Source organism: Poecilia formosa, unplaced genomic scaffold (genome assembly GCF_000485575.1).
Source record: "Poecilia formosa unplaced genomic scaffold, Poecilia_formosa-5.1.2 Scaffold10, whole genome shotgun sequence".
In the NCBI taxonomy this organism is placed as follows: Eukaryota; Metazoa; Chordata; class Actinopteri; order Cyprinodontiformes; family Poeciliidae; genus Poecilia; species Poecilia formosa.
In genome coordinates this window covers 4,760,356-4,782,014 of record NW_006799949.1, presented here as the reverse complement: position 1 = coordinate 4,782,014, position 21,659 = coordinate 4,760,356, and the positions used below count along the sequence as shown (strand labels likewise).

Below are 21,659 nucleotides of genomic sequence, written 5' to 3'. Positions count from 1 at the left end.
CCTGTTTTTGCCTTTGGATGTTAAGTTTTATACTTGAATTTTTTTGGCAATGTTTAGACTCTAAACATTAGAGGTTTTATTTTGACTCTTTGCATTATTTAGCCTCTTCAGAGCCTTCATGTTTTCAGTCTGTTAAAAATAGTATTACCAATAGCAGTACAATTTGCACAATGCCTGTTTTTATTTTTTTCTTGAAAAAAGTTATTAAAAACAAGATTTTGTCTAAATCTATGTGAATTCCTGGTTCCTTTTTCCACATAATGTAACCGGTAGTGCTTATGATTAAAAAAATAATAATTATGTGATTGGTATCGGTGATCGGAATCGGCAGAAAAAAACCTGATCGGCACATTTCTAATTATTAGTATGGAATTTGCAGTTAAAATTCACTTGCAACATGTTATAAAGGTGTTATAGTATGAAAAGACTAAATACTGTGGTTTAGTTTTGATTATTTTTGATGTTTGTAGCAAGCAAAAAAACCCTTGAGGTTTATCTTTTTGTTTAATAACCATCTCAAATGTTGCCATCATATCTCAGTTCAAATGTGTGTGTGTGTGTGTTTTTTTTTGTTTTTTTTTTAATCATGTTATTTTCTGTATTTCTGTTAATTAATTCTAAATGTATTCTGAAAACTGTCTTGGATCTCTCGGCTCTTTTTATTATTAGCAGTGAATGATACATTTTCTTAACCCTACATTTATTTTCAATGATACCTTATTTTTACTTTGTGCCATCAAAGTTCACCACAGAGACAATATTTCAATTGCTTCTTTATTTTAGTTTACAAGCATCCATGAAACACAAAAACAGAACGAATGTCAGAAAGCAACACAATTAGGCACACTGTGGAGTGCAGCGACAGGCCAGGTGGGACTCCGCTGTCTCGCTCACATCAATGCTCTTCTCGAAGATGCTACTGAGAGCATCAGGGCGATTCATGTTCGACTCTGAAAGGGAGAGCGGAGCGGTTAGGTTTGGTGCAAGATTTGAAGAGTGCTTTAATAAATGTGTTCTTGTGACTAGCTTGCTCACCCTGAGGAACGCAGTGGTAGCCGACAGTGACGGAGGTGGTTCTCACGGACTGGCAGCCAGGCAGACAGCGCAGCACAGGTTCCACGGAGTAGCATTTAGATTCCTCACCTGCCACCCTGACCTGCTTCTCCAGCTTCACCGACTCAAGCCGCATGTAGCACTCTGGAAAAAAATATATATATATTTGACCCTTTCATTTTTGTATTGTTTGCAGACTGCTTTGAGTATATCGTTGCGCAAATTCTTTTGAATTACGGTGTTAGGGTCTTTAAAATCGGAACAGATTTTTACCAGAGGCCTCACGGCAGCTCTTTGCAGGCAGAACCCAGGAATGAGCGAAGCTCGTCGCGTTCCTGGAAACCCGCTCGTTCGGAGTGACGTACTCCTGTCTGAATTCGCCGCCAGCTTTTCCACAGATTCCACAGGTCTGGCCTCTCATCCAGTCCACCACCCTAACCTTGGAGGGGAAATAAAAGGCATTTGAGTCACAATTATGCAATTATCAAGATGTCATTTGATGAATACCCAAGTTTGCCAGATTTTTGTCATCACCTGCACTTTATCAGAGCTGAAGTAGACTTCCTGAAGACCATGACTGGGAGCAAACAGAGAAATGCCCTTCTCTTTCTCTTTGATATGTATGTTGCCTGTTATAAACATACACGTTTAAACATAAAATTAAATGGTCCATAGGTGTGAGGCCAGTATATAACCCACCACATTGTCCTACCTGAGGGGTGCTGATATGGCAGGTTGTTGAGAGGAATTTCTGCTCCATTAACCTTCACCATAACGACATTGTTCTTGTGATACATGTCGACATCACTGTGGAAACACAGCTTAAATGTTAAAGTCGTTTTCTTCAAAGACAGTCATATTGCATTCTGTGTACAGTCATCACTTACATGTTTTCAACCTTGATGTTGATCTCATTCTTTTCTGCTGTTTGGTCCCTCTTCAGCAGAACTATGAATTTGAGTTCGTTTGTGCAATCTTGAGCCAAGACCTGAGGGCAAGTGTGGGGCATCTCTGTTTTGAACTTCCTGTTGTTGAAGGTGACCACTGTGTCATTGACCACGGAGCACTCGGCTGAAATGAGAAAAACACTGAATTTAACCTCTTTAAAATGGGCATAAATTAGGCACGGCCCAGTTTGAGATCAGCAGATTGTATTTTTACGCACATTTTCTTAAACTAAATGAATGTAATGTAACGTAATTGCTTTATTTGGAATATTTGGAAAACACTATTACCATTAACCTGCTCATAGAAATTACATATTAACATTCAGTGATGTGTGAGGGATTTTCACCTGCGGTAGACTTGGTGAGCATGTAGGTGACCTGCTCCGTCCATCTGCCCCGGAACGCCTGCAGCTCAGCAGCAGTGTTGTTAATCGGCAGGTATACGGGAACGGCCCATCCCAGTTTGTAATAGGCCCTCTGGATTTCCAACAAACAGAAATGATCTTTGACATATACGTGCAATGCAAATGTGGTGTTTGCATGAATTAAATGATGATGCATTGCTGCACCTTTGATGTCTTCAGTGTGACGTTCAGGTTTGTCTCGTTGGCAACAGCTACAGTGAGTTTTATCTGTCTGGGGTTGTTGAGAACCTTTGTCCTGTTCACTCCAATGTCCTCAGCGACACGGTAAAACAATTTAGAGACTCTAAATGGGAGAAAAAGTTAAAAAAAAAACCCTTAAAAACTTAAACAAATTAAGGCTTGACTTCCGAAGGGCGATGGCTACAGGATGATTTCCTTCGTTTGTGACGTTACCTTCTTGAATATTTCTTCATGTAATGAGGGAGTCTCGCCCAGGCCAGTTTCACACGGATTGCAGGTTTCTTCTCAACGCGACCGGTTTCGGCTGTGATCGTGGTGTTGTACTGCTTGCATTGAATTCCCCAGGTTAGTCGAGTCTGGGGAAAAAATTAAGTTTCCAGGAAATATACTAATTATAAGTAATAGAGGATAGTGCATTAAATGAGAACTTGTGGAAAAGCTTAATCTAAAAATTTCCTCCTTTGGTTCAGACTTTTTATTTGCCAGTTTAAAAGTATAACTCACAATTTCAGAAAAATATTGAAAAACAACGCATTGTTGTAGTCAGTTCCTTCTCAGGGATGTTAACGGGAAGGTGCATTAATCTGCGCTAATTTATAAGAAAGCACAACTGGGGACCAAATCTTTCATCAGCAACATGAAATCTTTGTTACTTTGTGAACCCATATTCTTAGCCTTGCGCTGCACAGTTTGAAGCTGAACAGTTTTACCTTTTATTTTGCATTTTTTAATGTTCCCATAGGAAAATAAAAATTTAATTTCTGTCAGTATTGAATGAAAGCAGCAACTGGAAGCTTGGAAACTTGCAGTTTTGCACTAAAAATAAACTGTTTTGAACTACAGCTGCAGTGTCTGGGTTTCATGGTGACTGTTTTAAGTTATAATTAATAAAAATGAAACGCTAAAAGAAAAACTGTACCATCACTTTGTGGTGGCTGAGCATCACGCCGTCAGCACAGATCGTCCAGTTGTTATTCTCAGTGAGGTTGGCCACAATGATCTGCACTCTGGCGGTTTCACTGTCAAAGTAAGCAGTGATCTGATATCCCTGGTTCTTGTTGTCTTGTCTAATGGCACGGACCAGGACTGTGACTTGTGGACGGACGGTGTTGGACAGGTATTTGGCCTGCAAGCACAAAGAAGACATGTAGATTGTTTTTGTTTTTTCTTTCTTTACTCGTATATGGATGCACAGGACTACAATAATTTTTATAACTTGCCTTGTTGTAGATGGATTCAAAGCTGCTAGCGCTGCTCTTGCTTTTCACACGCTCTGCTGAGATCGAATGCTGCAAAGGAAAAACATTTACCCAGCTCAGAAACACTGCAAGGTGGTTTACAGTTTAAATTAGCTTGGGGAGCTGTGAATTTGAAGGCAATTTCCTTCTAAAAGATAACAATAATGTTACCTGGTGGATGTGATCCTTGGTGAAGTTCAGTTCATACCGTTCCTGTTATAATAGAAAAGCAGGTGAATAAAATTGTCCTTATCGTCTCCAAAACAACAATGCGGTTTTCATAACTGTATAAGTTGTGACTTGTGAAGTTGCCTCACCTTGGACATGGAGCTGGAGGAGCTGGAGCTGGACGACCTGCTGGATGACCTGCTGGATGACCTGCTGGATGACCTGCTGGAGGACCTCTTTGGTGTTTTGTTAAGTGGGTCAGCAAGATCCAGCGTCTTGCTTTTGCGGCTTGAAGAGGAGGATCTGGAAGAGGTCTTGGAGGAGCGTGAGGAAGAACTGCTAGAACGTGAGCTGCTAGAACTTGAGCTGCTAGAGCAAGAGCTGCTGGAGCTAGAGCTGCTTGAAGGAGAGCTGCTGGATCTAGAGCTGCTTGAGCTGGAGGATGAAGACTTTGTGTTGTTCTTCAGACCAGGAACCAAAATCTTCTTCAGCTTCATCAGGACGTTTTTGTCCTCAAGTATCTTGTCCTCCTCACTCAGGTTAACCGCTTTAAGGATCTTTTCTGCTGCCTTTTCACCAATCTGAACCTCAATTTCAATCCTTTCGATGGGTGGTCCAGCAGCTGAAATGCAAATAAATTAAATAGATTGGTTGTTTGACCCTTTCAAAAGGCTTCATTTAAGAACATCAGTGCATCCGTTTCACTTGCCTGGGGTGACATTAACCATAAGAGTATGATTTCCAATTATGGCGTAGATCGGGGTGTTTCTGAGGAAGGTGGCATTGCGAGACCTAATATCAATGCAGGTCTGTATTCCGAACGTGTATGTGGTGGCGCACATTTTCTTCACAATTGGTTTGGGGATTTTCTTGTTTCTGGCACTCTGAATTTTCCGTTTAAGAGGACGAAATTCCTCAGAATTTGACTGTAAAAAAAAAAAAAAAAAAGAAAAAAACAGCAAGTAACCCAAATCATAGGGAGGGTAAAAAAAAAATGGTCCGGAGAGTTGATCATTCACTCAGACTTACTTCACTACCCACGATCTGTGAAAGTCTTGAGGTGGCGTTCTTCCTCTTAAAATTGTCTAACGGGACAACTGCCGTGATCCTGGCAGCTGCGAGGTCTTCCACATCTCTTGCAATGGCAACTGTTTCAAGACTTTTACAGAAAAAACGGGGAAAAAAAGCAAACATTTAATCCAAATAAGAAAGGGACTTGATTTGTTGATTCCAGAGAATTAAAAAATGTGCATACCGAGCAGATGCGATTGTTTTCACACCCTCTACAGGCAGAAACTTATAGTTAAAGTAGCCCTTTTCTATGTCAACTCTCGCCTCCATCTTTTTAGGAATAACTGTGTGTACTTTGGCTCTTGACATCACAGTAGCCTGAATGAAAGGATTATTTACTCCCATAACAGCATAGGTGTGCAAAGACACACTGAAATAGAAAGACATACAGAAATATTAAAATGTAACTGGTACAAGCAGGTTATCCTCCAGATGCTTGTTTTCAGGACAGGTGGTTCACCTCGGAGCGACTGAAGCCTTTAGGGAAACATCAGACCTCAAGAGGTGGACAGGATGGAAATTCTCAGAAGGTGGTGGAGAAATGGTGGCTCGTACTAGGAAGAATGTATTTTAAAAAGTTATTTCTTAGTGTAATTATGCATCTCAAACCCTCAGTTGTTGAACTGTAACACTGAAACTTACCCTCAACAGATACGGCTGCCACAGCAGCAGTGTAGAGACTGAGCTCCATGGGTAAACCGAGAGAGCTGGGGAAGATGTGACGGACCTCAATAGCCAGTATTGGCTTGGAGTATTTCAGAGAGTAACCAGATAACAGAGCATCCAAGGCCTTTTTGCCATAAGTGCGGATTTCAGGTCCGGTTGCAAACTATTAAAAATAAAATCCTTTTTAGACTAAGGTTTTTATTTGAATGTGATATTGAAGGCACGCAAACATTTCTGTGGAACACTACCTCAATGATCCTTTCAACCATTTCTTTGTCGATGTTTGCAAATGCGATTTCATGTCCAAGAACTTTCACGTACAGAGAGCCAAGGGGCTTGCGGGAAGGATTGGCCCTCCACTCAATTAGCTGCAACAGGAAGAAAGTTGTAGGATATATATATATATTTTAAATGGAAGTATGAAAGACTCTCTTGCAGGTAAATGTCTTGTAAACCTACAGCCTTGAGAGCTTGCTTCATCTTGGTGATCCTGTCTGCATCCTCTGGAACTTCACGGACTTTCAAAAGGGCCTCCTGTACTCCCTCAGATCTGGCTCCGAACTGTAAAAATGTAGCATTGGAAAAGCTTTTTAATTTATAACCAGTTCTCAAATGAATCTTTTTCAACAAGTTAATATTAAAAAGCGTGAGTCATTCTTAAGCACAAAGATCACTTCTATTGCATAAACCAATTCCCTTTGGTTTTAACGATACGTCTAAAACATGATCATCATACCTCCAGAACATCAACAAACACTCCAGACATGTAAACTTGAGCTTTTGCCATGACGTTTCTTGGCAACACAGTTGCAGCATCATTGATGTAAAATGCGCTGGCAGCAGCTCCCATCATCCAAGGATCTACAGATTAAAAAAGCATTTCAGTATTTATTAGTAAGTAAAATCTCTTGAGAGAACGTGATTTTTCTGGCACACTCTTACTGTAATAGTGGTCATAAAGGAAAGCTCGGCTGTAGCGGAAGCATAGTCTATCAAACTTAGGGTTGAGCATCCTGATGGCAACATTGCAGGAAGCAGCTCTGTAGAGAGAACAAATATCAGTAATTCTTCGTTCCAGTGTATTGCACTGACGCATTCATTAGATAATGGTGCAACAGGGTTCTTACAAAGAAGAACGGTCAGGGGTGGTGGTCCTGGTGAAAGCCTTCATGTAAGAGTAGACAAAGCTAGCAACCTGCAGGTTTGGTTCTGACAGGAGGCTCTTAGCTACAGTGGTCACCAGAATCAAGGGCAGTTTGGTCTCAAACAGCACAATAGCAGAAATTATGCGGAGCTCTGAGTCAAGAGCCCTATCCATGAAGAGCTGAATAGCTATGTCCTGGATCTAAAAAAAAAAAAAAAAAAAGGGGATAATTGTCTTAATACATCTGAACAGTATTCCTAAACCTTAGGAATAATTTTGTAAGGTAGGGTGGTCAGAAGGTTTGCCTCACCAGCTTGGGTTCTCTCTTTGCAATTTTTCTCAGTGCCATAGCGGCATCAACATGAACTCTGTGCTCAAGATTGGAGGCAGAGCTGCCGAAACCAGGCAGCAGTTTCATGATCGGCTTCAGGCTGCTGGGATGTCCTGCATTACCCAGAACTTTGAGAGCCAGGGAGAGCTCATTATTGTCACGTCTCTCAAGAGCACTGGCAATAATGTCATGGATAGGCTGCAGTATAAACAAACAAACAAACAAAAGAACGATAGAAGTTATTGATCTTGCAACTGAACACTGGTTTTTGGAAATATGCAGACAATACATACCTTGAGAAGGTCAGATGGACATGATGGGTTCTCCACACAGTATTTGTGAATCGTGGTGCCAAAGCCCAGCATGGTGACCTCACGCAAAGCAGCATTTTCTTGAACCTTAGGAGCCTTGACCAATTCCTAGAATGGTGAAATATAAAAACTGGTTACATATATGATTGTTTCTGTGCCACTAGAAATAAACATGAAACATTTAAACATCAATTTACCTCCAGAAGCTTGATGGCCTCCAGGTCGGCTGTCACCAAGTGTGTGGATGCCATGATGGCCTGAACAGCTTCAGCAGCGGTCACTTCACCAGCAATGACCTTCTCCTTGATGAACTTAAGAGTAACATGTGTACCAATGGCAGGGATGGAGCTCAGCATCCAGTGCCTTGGGAAAGATTTGCTTCAGCAAATTGTCTTTAAGAATATTTGGCTTTTAATTCTCTAACAGTGAAAGTGGCTTTACCTATGATCGTTTTTGGATTTGAATTGACTCCAGAGAGCTTCAATGCTTTCATATCTGGCCACACGCAGAAGCTGGATGAGCTCAATAAACTTCAGGGGAGAATCTTCATGGGCCTTGCCCAAATTGAGGCTCACAAGGTTGTTCAGAGTCTCAACAATCTATAAAACAATCCCCCCCAAAAATGCTTTTCAAGTACAAAATTGAATAAATAAAAACAGAATGTCAATAAGAACTTCAAAAGGTACCTGAGCCTCAGCATTGGTGACCCTCAGAAGCTGAATTGGTGTCTGGAGGACTTCAGTACCTAACTCGTACTTCAGCGATCCACGGGGAACGTACTCAGCTTTGGTGGGCTCTAATGGGGTGTTCTTGACATCAACAAAGGTCACATTCTGCCTGTGAAAGTAGATTAAGATCAGTTCAATCAGCTGTCCAAAATTGAACACACAGAGATGAGCTTCATCATAATTCAAAGCACATACTTTGCCTCCATCTGGACAGCTCCGTTCACAATTTTGAAAGGGGAGTACTGGAGGAGCTCAGTAGCAGTGGCCTCTAAGATCAAGGAACCAGAGGTCAAGGGCTTCATGACGTAGTTTAGAGACATTGCTCCTGAAAACCCTTTCCCCCGCTGTAGTGACATAAGACACAAAATCAATAATCAAGCAGTTTAATTTCCTCAACAGAGACTATGGCGGATAAGAGGAAACTGTACTCACAGTCGCACACTCTGCACATTTTTCTGTATAACCAGCCATGCCAACATCCATGTAGATTTTTTCTGAGCAGTGATTGAAGTCTGTGGTCTTTGTCAAATGAAGGCGCTCAGCCTTCGGATCCTCACTAAGGACGTAGTATGTCTTGCACACACCTTTTACTCCAGTCTATTTTAAAGAAAATAAAAGTAAGAAAACATTATAGGTGGTTCACCATTTGCCCGAATAGACCTATCGAAAGCAAGCATTGAGTACCTCTTGCAGGTCATAGACATTCTGAGTCTTCTTGATGTTCATCTGAAAGATGTTGAGGATTCCCCTGATGATATTCAGCACAGATGTAGAGACGCCCGCCGGGGCGTACACTTTACCGATCACACCGTTGGCATACTCAAACTTGACAGGTGTCAAGAGCTGAGCAGAGAGAGCTGAGGTGAGCTTTGTGGCAGGGTGGAAGACCTCTTTGGGCCAGATACCACTGTACTCCGAGATCACAGGGTCTTCAAGCTGAAAGAACAAGCAACATATTAGGGAGCATCAGCCTCTCCTGGATATTGATTGAAATTTTTGTACAGATTAGGTTTTGTTATAATATAATGCAATATTATTGAGAAACAGTTTTTACTTTCAGAATGTAGCTGTTAGGATCTGCTGCACCGATCAAAACTTTGCTCTGGATTTTCACCCCAGCCCTTGCCAGGCCCTCCTCAGGCAGCCCTCCCAGAAGATATCCTTCATATTTGTACTCGTAGGTCTTTCCAGCTGCAAATTCTGGGGCTATAACAAAAAGCAGAAATCACCCAAATCTTAAAAAAAAATTTATATTTGCTGCTTTTCTTATTTTTAGTATTATTAGAAAGCAACTTACCATAGCTAATCTGACTGCCAGCTGAAAAACATTAGAAAAATATGATTTTTTTTTTATTATTATCTGTTTGTTTTGAGAGGAGATGATATTTAAACTTATTTAAGAATACACTGCTATTGAAACTATTGTTTTAAAATAATATGAATTTACGTTTTTAATATTTGGAGGAACGTTATCAACATTTATTGATAAAAGAAAAGGGGTGGGGTCAAAAAAGTTTATATTTCTGCTCATCTCCTTTTCAAACAAATAGTTATCTAAATAAGCATCATGGTGTTTGAATGTGAATATGTTTAAAATGAACAAACTAAACTAACTAAAGTTTAGTTCATACAGCAACACTCACCCACAAAGGCCACAGTCAGAGCCAGCACAATCACCTTCATGGTTGGTGGTTGTGAACGTCTGTAGCTAACGGTTTCCTTTTAAAGCCAAGATTTGATGAAACATTAACTAAATATTGGCTGTCATTTCTCTCGGTGGTTACTGTGCCCTGATCATGTCGACAAGGCTGAGTAAATACGCTAATCAGAAAATGTCCTGAAAATGTCTGAACTTATTTGAAATCCTGTCAGTATCTGACCTTTTAAACATAAGAAAGGCAATAGAGATAATTTCTGGGTTTGTAGAGTTACCTAAATGACAGTGTTTTATCATGTTTCATTAGAAATGTGCTAAAAGTTTTTATTTGTCATATTGGTTGGCAAAACAAATCATATTTAAAGTAATAAATGTGTGTTTACCTCAAAAAGTACTTCTATATGTGTTTAGCGACAATAAATATTAAGATTTGTACAGAGCTGTCAGAGCAGCTTGATCCCACCTTTTGACTGATTGATGTGTCATAATGTCCTGACCCTGCAATACTTTCACAATCCTGTCATTTGTCATAAATGACAAGATTGTGAAACTATGCTGTTTGCTTTCTATCTGGAATCGAAAATATTTGAGTAACCTTCATCAGGGGTTCTCCTTAATAAACTGTGTAAGGAGTATCAAACAGAGGATGTATGACAGTACTTGTAGGTAAACTCCAAAAATATATAAACCCTAATGATTTATCCAAAGAGAAAGATATCTGAAATCAAGCAGTACGTTGGTGTTTTTGGCTTCTCTGGTCTGTCCCAGATACTTTGGTGTTATTTTCTTTGATTTGCATAGCTGCACTAACTCAAGATTGACTTCCACTACTATAAAAATACTGTATATGTACATTCTTTTGAAAGGTTTTTTAGGCTATATTGTCATTTATTCATCAAAAGGTAGACAGAGAAATTAGTAAAGAGCACTCAGGTGGAAATTGAATACAGGAAAGCTACATCAAAAACTGTAGACTCAGCATGCTGAACCAACCCAATATAAACATATTACAAGAAAGAAAGATTCAATTTATTAAAATCTTTTATATATATATTTCTATTTTTAAATGTCTTCACTCAGAGCAAAGCAGAAAAGAAGTCAAATTCCTTGTTTGTGAGCACAAACCTGGCAAAAAAAAAAAAAGCTGAATCTGATTTGAATTCTGATTTGAATGAAAACTTGTATTTTATCAGTGTTACTGTCTAACATGGGTCAAAAGTCATGATCTGGGGATAGCAGAAGAGTTGGTCAATAATATACTAGATTTCTGATAAATAATTTAAAAAAAAATTAAATTTTCTCTTTAGAGCTTGTGTAAAATAATAAACTTCAAATTATAAGCCTATAAGAGTTTATTATTCTTAAAAACTTACTTTTCCATTCATACTCTTTGCCACTTATGCTTGAAGGGTCACAGGTGCCTATCTCCAGTGGTCAAGTCACACAGGTCAAACAACTCACTCATACCGAATGACAATTTCATGCCATGTATTTGGAGTCTGTACAGGGAGAACATGCAGAAAATCCCCAGCTGGGATTTGAACCCAGGACCTTCTTGCTGCACGGCAACAGTGCTGCCAACTGCACCGCTTTGCAACTGTGCTTTTAAAAATACTTTCAAATATCCACTGTCAAACTTTTACTAAATGGAAGAAGAGAAGTGCAACTATGTTACATTACAATTCATTGCATTCTGGTGTCTGCGTGAAGTAAATATACTAAACTATAGGGGAGAAAATGTTAAACCTGCACAGTGGATTGAACCAAGGTTTCAGTTATCCTTACATTATCTGTTTTTGATATAGTTTCCTATTTCAGCTCACTGCCAGGCAAAGTTTCTTGGATTGTAATTTTTATTGCTGAATCAGATGTCACTTGAATATTTCATGCAAGAAACTTAAATTGTCGAACAATATTTTAATAAGTTTTTTTTTGTGTATATGTATATATATATTTTTTTTACTTATTGTTATATTGATTATTCAACAAAGCTAAATTCCCATAAGATGAAGCAGTACCTTTAAAGTAAACATTCTTATTGTACACATTTAAATAACTTTTTATGATACGTTGTTTAATTAGTCAGGTAATTTGCTCATGTGGCCACCCTGCTTAACCGACATGCCACTTAAAACTTGTTTGCTGAATTTTTAAAACAATTTAACCGAAACAGCCAAACAAGTCCTCTACGTGTGCAATAAAAAGAGTTGAAAGCTGCTTTCAGCCAGCTGACTAGCAGTGTGAAGCAACAGGTGAGTGAGGAACAGTGCTGTGTAACTCTATGCTCCATACAGCAAGAGAAAAGAAGTAGGCTATGTTGTTGCATTTGTTATAGTTTACTTTTTACTGGTCATTGACTCCCTGCTTCTTCATTAAGTAGAAATTTAGAAACAAAGCCCACACAGCTTAAAGTTAGTTTTCCAATCCAGACGTGGTAATCAATATCTCAAATAATCATTGATAGTGTATGTTCATATAGGCTATAAGATACTGAACATATCTACGTCAGTCACGATGTTCAATTGACATGTTATCGACAGGATGAGTTTTGTCCTATCTCGTACTCCGTACAAAAGTTCACATGATCAGCAAGCTTCACCGCAAGCTGCTGCAGTTTCGCTTTGGACCAACACAATGTTGCCGTTCGTTGTGTTTCTGTCGGTTCTGCTGGTAGTGAGCGGCTCCGGCGTGTGTCCGTGTGACAGGCCGGAGCTCTGTCAGCCAATCCGGGGAGAGAGAGAGTTTGAGGTAACGCTGTCGGCGGACTCTGTCAGCATATAAAACAAACATACCTCCCGCGAAGTACCATTACTGACATTCTTTCTGGAATAACAAGTCTGTTTTTCCGAGTTAACAATTATATGACGGAATAAGACTTTTTGAGAATGATGTTCTGAACCAAACCTTCCAGTTAATAATATTATTTAAAGCCTGTAGGTACTAAATTCTCTGCTCTGATTTCTGGAGTTCTGTGCTTTCAGAAAATGGATTCCTTTTCTCAGGGCACCTGAAGCAAAAATCTGCAGGTTATGATGTTCACATTAATAAAACACGACTTTATACTGCAGCTTGGATAAAACACAGTGACTTGGGTAGTAAACAGCATCCTAATCTCAACAGATCTTGTGAGAAAAGTTGAGAGTTTAGTTGCTAAAGTTATTTTTGAGATGGTGGGATGTATAAAGTTCCTCTTTTTAAACATCCGTCTTTCTGCATTGCAGCTAACATTGGCTCAGGAATGTGAACTTTTCAACATGTATCGGTGAACACACCGAGTGGTTTAACTCAAGTTTTATCTGATTATATAGATTCAGTTCAGTGTTTTAAGGTTTCCTGTCTGTCTTGAGCATGGGAAAATGCAAGAATTTGCAAAGTTTATTTTTTGTGCCATTGTCTCAGTTGTGCGTCTCTTTCATTCTTGTATCCTCTCACTGCAAAAAATATTTACCATAAAATCTGGTGAATTTATGGTATTCTAATAAAGAATAGTGAATTCAAGAAATATGAGGGGAAGGAACATATGGGATCTTTACATTTAAAATGTGAGAAACCTCTTAAATGATTTGTTTTGACTCTAAAAACAGACCTATTCAGACAACATTCACAAGCACAAATAAGAACGAATACTGAAAAAAAGATAAAAAGGTAGAGATAAACACTAAAACACTAAACTAAAAAATAGTTTTCCATCTAAAAAACAGTAAAATTAGATAAAAAATATCAAAAAGCTGCATTTTAAATGTCAGAATGCAGAATTTTCTTCCATAAGAGTCTTTTGACAGTTTGCTCTTTTTCTTTCAGTGGTTGTAATATTTTGTTTGCTCAGTATGCTATGCTATGTTTTAGATTCATTTGATGCGTTTGCTTGTGTTGCAAAGAGGAGTTTTGTTGTGAATTGACACTATCTTAATGAATTGAATTGCATTGTATTAAATTTTCAAGAAACTGCATTTGGTTTTGCTGTCTTATTAGTTTTTCGTTTGCAAGACACCTCGATCATAATCGTCAGTATAACTTGTTTTTGCTTTTAGGTGTTTGTGTTTGATGTGGGTGGAAAGACATGGAAATCCTACAACTGGAGCATGGTGACGACGGTGGCCGCCTTTGGGCGTTATGATGCTGAGCTAATGTGTTTCGCTCACTCCAAAGGAGCGCGAGTTGTCCTCAAAGGTGAGTGAGTTTACACCGGTTTGCCTTAATAGTCTGCAAAAGTTCATGTTTATATCGACATTCATTGTTTCAGAGCAGTTTTTTTTTTGTCTCCTTTTTACAAATATGTTTTGATATTTGCTTATTGACGTGTTCTCTTTATCTTTGCATGTCCCTTTGTGGTGGCGACATAGGTGATGTTCATATTCCCTACATTGTGGACCAAGCCAACAGGACCAGATGGATAACGGAGCAGGTCAGTTTGGCCAAGAAGCAGTTCATGGACGGGATTAACATTGACGTTGAGCAAGCAGTGGAAGACGGCTCTCCAGAGTACTATGCTCTGACAGCACTGGTCAATGAGACGACGGAGGCCTTCCACAGGGAAATCCCAGGCTCTCAGGTAGAACAGCAATGGCTCACCAGTGTCTGGTGAACCCTTTCCATTTCTATTACAATGAAAAATGGCCAGCTTACCCCTACCGTTTCCTTGTTTTTTCCTGATTTTTAGGTTTCATTTGATGTCGCCTGGTCACCAAAATGTATCGACAAGCGCTGCTATGATTACGTCACCATCGCCAAATCCTGTGACCTGGTGTTTGTGATGTCCTACGATGAGCAGAGCCAGATCACCGGAGACTGCATTGCAATGGCAAATGCCCCATTCAACCAAACTCTAAAAGGTCCTCATGTCCAGATGCACGTTTAGGATCGAGAACCAGTCACCTTGTTAATGTGAACCAAAGGAAATAATTTTTATCTGTCCATTTTAGCCTATGACGACTATTTGGATCTGAAGATTCATTCAAATAAGCTGCTGATGGGAGTGCCATGGTACGGCTATGACTATCCATGTGTTAACCTTTCTCAGGTATGGCAGTATTTTAATGACAAGTTGCACACTTTACTTCTGATAACACTGCATATCATCCTGAAAATACATTCTTAACACTGAAACATAATGGAAACATCGTCATGCTTTGGGTTCACAACAAAAGGAATACCTTTCCCTGCGCTGCCACCATGTGGCGGACCACCTGCTATTACATGGTTCTGGGCTCACAATTCTGTTTTCATTCAGCACACTTTACTTCAAAGATCAATCAATCAATAATAATTGTCTTTACCACAAGAGAGATCGGTCTAATTATTTACATCAGCACACACATTTCACACTAATAGAGTTTAATAGTTAATCAGTGATCTGTCCTAAGTCTCAGTAGGAACATTTGCTGCTAATGATCAACCAATTATGGTGAGGACTATCAGGCGTGAAATATTTCATAGTACTGTGGCATCCTTTTAAAGCTGCCTTCAGTTAAAAACAGAAAATAAAAAAATATCATTTAAAAATAAAGTCTTTTATTCCAATCTTGATCTAAAATGTTAAACACGGCACTGGCTCAATATAATCTGATATTTTTTTTCTAGAAAGTTTTAAATGCATTTCTTTTTTTTATTTGATTTTATTTAAAATTCTTCTTAAAATACAACATGCATTACACATTAAATACACAATTTGAGCACTGTTAGTTTTCTTCTTCTTATTATTATTATTAGTCAACAATGATAAGACTTGCTCCCTTATATTAATAGGCTTGACTTTCAATCATAGAACACAAAATCACAATATTTTTTCTTAAAAACTGTGGGTGACGTGGGTTTTACTGTTTCCTTCTTTTTGTATCTTGGCAAATGCTGTGTAAAACCTTCCTATTAACCAACAAAATAAAACACTTCTCTTTTTATTTTCTGTTTTATCCAAGGAGGGCATTTGTTACATACCTAAAGTCCCGTTCCGTGGAGCTCCTTGCAGCGATGCAGCGGGAAAACAAAAATCATACAAATGGATCATGAAGCAGCTCAACAGCCCAACGTCGTCCGGCAGACTCTGGGATGATGAGCAAAAAGCTCCTTACTTCTATTACAAGGTGTCGTATTTTTTACTCCTAAAACAATGCATTCAAACAAACAGGAAAAAAAATGACATTTTTTTTCTATTTTATTCTTTGTTTCACTGCTTAATTCAGGATGAGACAGGACAGTCCCATCAGGTTTGGTACGATGACCCGCAGAGTCTGTCCCCCAAAGCGGACTACGTCATGTCCAAAGGCCTGAGAGGCATCGGCATGTGGAACGGCAACATTTTGGACTACAGCGACGATCCTGTAGCCAGGCAGCAGACCGCGCTGATGTGGAATGCCCTGTTAGGATCCAAACTGGGATGAACCGAATGCTCCAGCAGGAGCTTCTGACTGAGCTGCTGAGCTCGCTCCCGTTGGTTTCCAAACATCTTCGTTTATAGTTGTAACTGGGCGTGGCCTCTGTTCAACTTCAGGGATGCTTACTTGCATGTTGCTTTTTTTACTTTAGATGCAATGAATTATGATTCAGTAACAAAGACAATCGTTTTAATCGCATTTGCACTGATTTTTGATTACCATTCCAAGAACTGTGATCTTTTTTTTTACTTTGTTCTTTAATAAAGCTTTTACTAATCGATCTAGTGGACTCCCTGGTGCTACGTTATTGTAGAAAAAACGCACAGTGTTACCCAGTTCTTACAAGTACTAACTAGTTGGCAGGTTAGTTCATGTTTAAAGACTAGGAAGAGCAGTCCTCTTGACGTCGACGGAGAAGCTGCTTTAAACTTGTGCTTTGTCCCATGTTGTGTTTCCAGTCCATCCAGGAAGGAGATGACTGATTCTTTTTTTGGGCAAGTTCGGTCTTCAGGTCTCTGAGCTCAGTAGCAGCCTGCTTCCTCAACTTGTAGGGGAAAGAAAACAACAAAAAAACACATTTTGTTTTACAGTCAATTCCAGGTCTGCTAGGCTTTTTATCCAGAATATCAGAAATGAAGCCAACCAGTCACCTGTTTCACTGAGACTGGACTGATTGTTACCTTTGTCTCTGTTATCAGCTTCATCTTGGCATCTTCTACTTTCCTCCTAAGGTTGTCGACCTCATAGCTCTCCTTCATGATCTGGATGATGAGCTCATTCTGAAATATTGCTCTTGGGTTAATTTGTTTACAGGGAATGTTTCATTGTGATGAACAAAAAAATAATCTGTATGTTTAGTAGCATGCAACAATCCACCTCAATATATTCTTTGTATAATAAGATATCCTGATCTCCAAAAACCCACACATAAAGACGACAGGTTTAGTAAAGTTACCTGTTTGAGTTTCATCATTTTCTAGTTTGAAAATAAAAGCAGGAAGGTGTGTATGTTCAGTATTTTTATAACTGCAGGTAATGGTTACTTGATGGTGCTATAAAAAGGCATTAGGTGTCTGGAAAATACACAAAATCACCCCTTTAAAACATGTAACATATGTCCAGATTTGTTACACTAAGCAAAAAATTGCATCCCAAATTTGTTAAACCTTCCATCAATTTTTTATTCGCATAATTTTAACTGCTTACAGTAAATGGCCTGCACTTGTCCAATGGTGCCCTAACACACTTCACCCTTTGTTCAGTCATTCCCAGGCTGATAAGCTATTGGCTAGTAGCCACAGCTGCCCTCTGAACACTGGCAGCAGGCACAATGACTGAGACTGACAGAGTCGGGGTTTGAACCAGCAACCCACCAACAGCGAGACCAACTCCTATCACTTTCACTGTTGCCCCCTGTTTATGTTCTAATAATTTTGAATGTTTTTTTTGATAAAGGTTGGTAATGTCAATTCATGTCACTGGTGTATGGTTAAATATTAAGATGACAACAACTTCCTTTGATATCCTGGACTTCATGCTCCTTATATGACCATTCAAAGTCACCCGACTAGGTTGTTTTGTGTTGTACTCCTATTAAAGTTGTTAATTTAATTGAATCTGTTCCGAATATGCGTGATAATGTTAACTACGTGGCGCAACAAGGCATATGTGATTTTACTGGACCTTCTCAGAGGACCTCCCCTGTCTCCTTGCTTTCTCTCTGGCTTGAAGCTGATGCAGGACTTTGTTGTGAAATAGCTCCAGTTCCTGCCTCAGGTTTCTCAGATGCTCCTCCAATGGTGCGGTGGTCTTCTTGGTTTCAAAATATTTCTTTTTCCAGCTGTCTCGTGCTTTAAATTAGTGGAGTAGGGAAAGAAATTGAACTGTTTTTTTTTTGTTGTTTTTTTTTTGTACTCAGTCTGACTTTGTTTCCACTTAGATATCCCACCTTGGTTCCTGCGGTGTCGATTCTGAGCCAACAAGTCTTTTCCCTTTCTCAAAAGCTGCTGTCTTGTCCACTCCAGCTGCTTCCTCTCCTCTCTCACCATTTTGATTTCCTCCAGTAGTGCCTCTCCTTACAAGTACAAAATATGTTCAATTACCAAGCATAAGAATTTGGCTCAAACAATCTGACCATTCCTTACTGTTGGAGAGAAAATCTAGCGAAGTGGAAACTGCGTCATTGGAAGCCGAGTCTGGACCTCGGGGTGAAGCTGTGCACTGAATAGGTTGCGACAACATGGCTGGACCTTCCAGCATCTGAAACACCAACAAATTTAGACACAGTATAAATACTGACTGAAACAGAAATGTTTATATATTTTTAAAGAAGTCTCACAACGGCTGCATATTACCCCATTTGTTGGCTTATTTCTGGTGGTCTTCTCTCTGTGTGGATCTTTGCACTCAGAGTTTCCAACACTAAAACATAGAAGTACAGTCACAAAAACAAGAACCTCATGCATTTCTCTTCTGTAAAGAAAATATATATATTCCAAAGATTACAGTTTGCAACTATAGACTCAGCAACAGAAACCTTGATTTTGGGAACATTTCCTGTGGTCTGATAAAACTAAAATTGAAACATTTGGCGATAATGACCGTTGTTACATTTGGAGGAAAAAGATGGAGTCTTGCAAGTGTGACACATCTGGTACCTGTCTGTCAGCAAAACGCCTAAACTGTGGTCCTCCAGAGACTCAGCTGCTCCTGAATGTCTGTCTTTGGGTTGATATATTGTCTTTCGGCAGGTCTCCTCTTTGTCTGCTGACCAAATCGTCTGAGCTGAATTAGCTTCACATATCTCTAAAGCTGTAGACATACAAAAAGTAAATGTTTATTTTCTTTAAAGAATGCCACTTTGTTAATGAGCTAAAACATGAAAAACACTCTATTAGTAGATTATAAAATTAAGTATTTTTGTTGTTAACCAAACTATAAGTCATCTAACAAACCTAAAAATGAACATTGCAGCCAGATGAGTGTAAATTAATGTGTTTATACAGTTTATACAGTACAACTGTATAAACTCTTGTTGATAATATGCTATGAATGACTGCTTTAATACCTTTTCTAAGTGCTATCAGCTTTAGGACCCTTTGACTCTGAGGTTTCCCTGCAAAACTCTCCGGCTCTGTTCTCCTGATGAAGCCTGGAGCTTCATCCTCTGAGGACGAGCTGCAGCTGCTTTCCTCTTCTTTATCCTCATGTTCCTCTTCCAGCACAGAGACAGGAACTGGTTGCTGGGAACACTGGGGGACGTGAGGGAATTTAATGGCCTTCTTTGTCCCTGTTGCCACGCTGCACATCTTGGGAGGGTGGAGACAGACCTGTTGCTCTGGGGAGCTGCTGCTGGAATCCACGGTGAAGGACTGAGAGCAGAAAGTGCCGTCTGCCTCTCCTGTGGGCAGAAGGTAGAGCTCCGGCTCAGCCGCCTGCCGACAGGTTACAACGGCTCATTTCAGGGACCAGGCAAACGCAGTTATTTCAAGGAAGAAACCAACAAACTTATCAGGATGGAAATAAGACCCGTGGACTCAACGTACATACGGGGGGGCGAATGTTTTCACTTTCAGATTTGTCTCCTGTTTCCCTTTGACCTGTGAAAAACAAGAACTACAGTGTGAGAAGCGCAGCAGTAAAGCTGCTATGCTCCCCACTCACAGCCTTTATAGCCTTCAGTGTATTCATTCTGAATAGGGCACTGTCTGCGCAGTGAAACGATCAGCCCTACAAAAGGCCTCTTAACTGTCAGCTGCACTCACCAGCGCCAGACTGCGGCCCACGCATTTCAGGAAGGAGAATTTATGGATGCTCCTCTCAGCGCCAAGCAGAGCAGCCAGCTCACCCCTCAGAGTCTGCAGGGTGGTTTCAGGATAAACCCTAATGTCACCAGGAACGACGACACAATATGTGCACCAGTTAAGGGGTTTAGTAAAATTGTTAAATCATTGCTGAGTTGAATGAATGTTTTAGCAGTTTTTCATAGGCTAATATTGACTGGTTAATAGTTAATAATAAAAACTATTATTTTCATGGTAACACCAAACTGAGGTCCAATGCTTTGTTGCGTCATATTCTTTTTTTCATGCTGTAAATGACAGCAAAGATCAACTTAACAATAGTAAAAATGTTTTATTTTAAAATAGAGTCAATGTTACACTCATAACATATTTTATTTTTTCTCTAATTTCCAACTTATCAGAAAATGTATATTTTAATTACCTTAAATCTTTTTTTACTTAACTGAACTTTACATATGAAATAAATGTAGAATATTGAACATCTGAAATGCCCGTGAAAGATTGTTGTTTTTAATTATTATTTTTGTAATTAACAGAGCAGTGTAAAGGCATTCAAATTGCTCGATGGTTTTTTTTTTTTTCTAATTTTTTTCTAATTAAGACTTCTATATATTTTACTAAAATTTAAGGTGAATCCACATCACTATAATGGAGAACTTTATAGTCCGGTAAGCAAAATCCCACTAAATGCCTTAAAACTTGTTCTGCTATAAAATATGAAACAGTTCAATAAATACTTCTGCAAGGAGCCATATATGGCTTCAATAATCACACCTCTGTATGAGACAAACTGTTATCATTTGATTGATAATAGAAATTAAACATTTCAAGCACTTTTACCTGATGAAGCCGGCAGAAACAAAGCTCTGAGTAGCTTCAGCTGGGACTTTATTGAGTTTCATGTCCCACTGATCAGCTGGCACAAACAGCACATGGAGCTCCAAAAACTACACATAAATAAAATTAACAATGAAGTTTGCAGCCACTGACATCTGCTTACATTTTTATATCATGTCAAGAGATTTAGCATTTACCTTCCTGCTGGCCGGTCTCATGCTGTCCTCTGTAAATCTCACTGATTCACAAGACAACTCCATTATCAGACTGGTTCAGAGAAAGAATCGCAGTAAAATACTGAACTACAGAAATCTAGGAGTATTTGCTACGAAAGAGTTGTGTTTGCGTGCGCTGTGACTGCTCCAGACTGCCAGGAAACAACCTGCTGCAATTAAACACACTCAGCCATCCAACTGTGTTTCTTTTATGAGAGTGCCAGCCCTGGATGCTCGGGATGACAGAGCAGCATGTGGAAAAAAATAAAATAAAACAACAATTAGGAACATATAAGATGAAAGAGTTCCCTTCATTTTCAAATAATACAATTTTGTTATGATTTTTCCCTTTAATCCTTGCACTTTTGAATCAGCAAATGCATCTTCACCACAAGGGGGCTCAGATATTTTTTGTAATATTTAAGTGCTGTGGGATTGAGCATTACTATGCCAACTGTTTCTTATAAAACTTTCAAATATGAATCGTTTTGTAATTAAAAGCAATATTTAGATC

The 21,659-nt window shown here is 39.2% G+C and overlaps 3 protein-coding genes across 5 annotated transcripts; 1 reads left to right on the top strand and 2 right to left on the bottom strand.

The window, feature by feature from the left end:
* Positions 1–760: 760 nt before the first annotated feature.
* vtg2 (vitellogenin 2) lies at positions 761–9,960 on the bottom strand. 2 transcript variants are annotated; one of them, XM_007542487.2, is made up of 34 exons: positions 9,906–9,960; positions 9,560–9,580; positions 9,317–9,468; positions 8,947–9,198; positions 8,695–8,859; positions 8,458–8,606; positions 8,221–8,371; positions 7,976–8,133; positions 7,732–7,897; positions 7,517–7,642; positions 7,203–7,421; positions 6,876–7,093; positions 6,691–6,788; positions 6,485–6,609; positions 6,208–6,309; positions 5,997–6,116; positions 5,725–5,911; positions 5,543–5,636; positions 5,267–5,452; positions 5,041–5,170; positions 4,721–4,937; positions 4,161–4,633; positions 4,015–4,056; positions 3,826–3,894; positions 3,525–3,731; positions 2,819–2,961; positions 2,570–2,708; positions 2,348–2,477; positions 1,941–2,124; positions 1,766–1,860; positions 1,588–1,682; positions 1,327–1,492; positions 1,036–1,197; positions 761–950 (listed from the first exon to the last, which is right to left on the bottom strand). In XM_007542487.2, exons 1-34 carry the CDS (start codon positions 9,943–9,945, stop codon positions 838–840), a joined length of 5,094 nt encoding a protein of 1,697 aa, XP_007542549.1. In that variant the 5' UTR covers positions 9,946–9,960; the 3' UTR covers positions 761–837. The 2 variants fall into 2 exon arrangements, with proteins under 2 accessions (XP_007542549.1, XP_007542554.1); XM_007542492.2 differs by having other exon boundaries at positions 3,525–3,733; positions 3,831–3,894.
* Positions 9,961–12,460: 2,500 nt separating this feature from the next.
* Positions 12,461–16,570, top strand: ctbs (chitobiase, di-N-acetyl-). The gene is made up of 7 exons (XM_007542465.2): positions 12,461–12,667; positions 13,951–14,089; positions 14,263–14,471; positions 14,580–14,751; positions 14,842–14,939; positions 15,835–15,999; positions 16,099–16,570. Exons 1-7 carry the CDS (start codon positions 12,461–12,463, stop codon positions 16,294–16,296), a joined length of 1,188 nt encoding a protein of 395 aa, XP_007542527.1. The 3' UTR covers positions 16,297–16,570.
* spata1 (spermatogenesis associated 1) lies at positions 16,505–21,238 on the bottom strand. Of its 2 annotated transcripts, XM_007542476.2 has the most exons (13): positions 21,128–21,238; positions 20,934–21,040; positions 20,055–20,172; positions 19,836–19,889; positions 19,620–19,724; positions 19,358–19,541; positions 18,948–19,101; positions 18,645–18,711; positions 18,435–18,549; positions 18,239–18,364; positions 17,974–18,140; positions 16,971–17,069; positions 16,505–16,834 (listed from the first exon to the last, which is right to left on the bottom strand). In XM_007542476.2, the coding sequence occupies exons 1-13, from the start codon at positions 21,188–21,190 to the stop codon at positions 16,673–16,675; spliced, it is 1,521 nt and encodes a 506-aa protein (XP_007542538.2). In that variant the 5' UTR covers positions 21,191–21,238; the 3' UTR covers positions 16,505–16,672. The 2 variants fall into 2 exon arrangements, with proteins under 2 accessions (XP_007542538.2, XP_016521329.1); XM_016665843.1 differs by having other exon boundaries at positions 19,358–19,724.
* Positions 21,239–21,659: the final 421 nt, after the last annotated feature.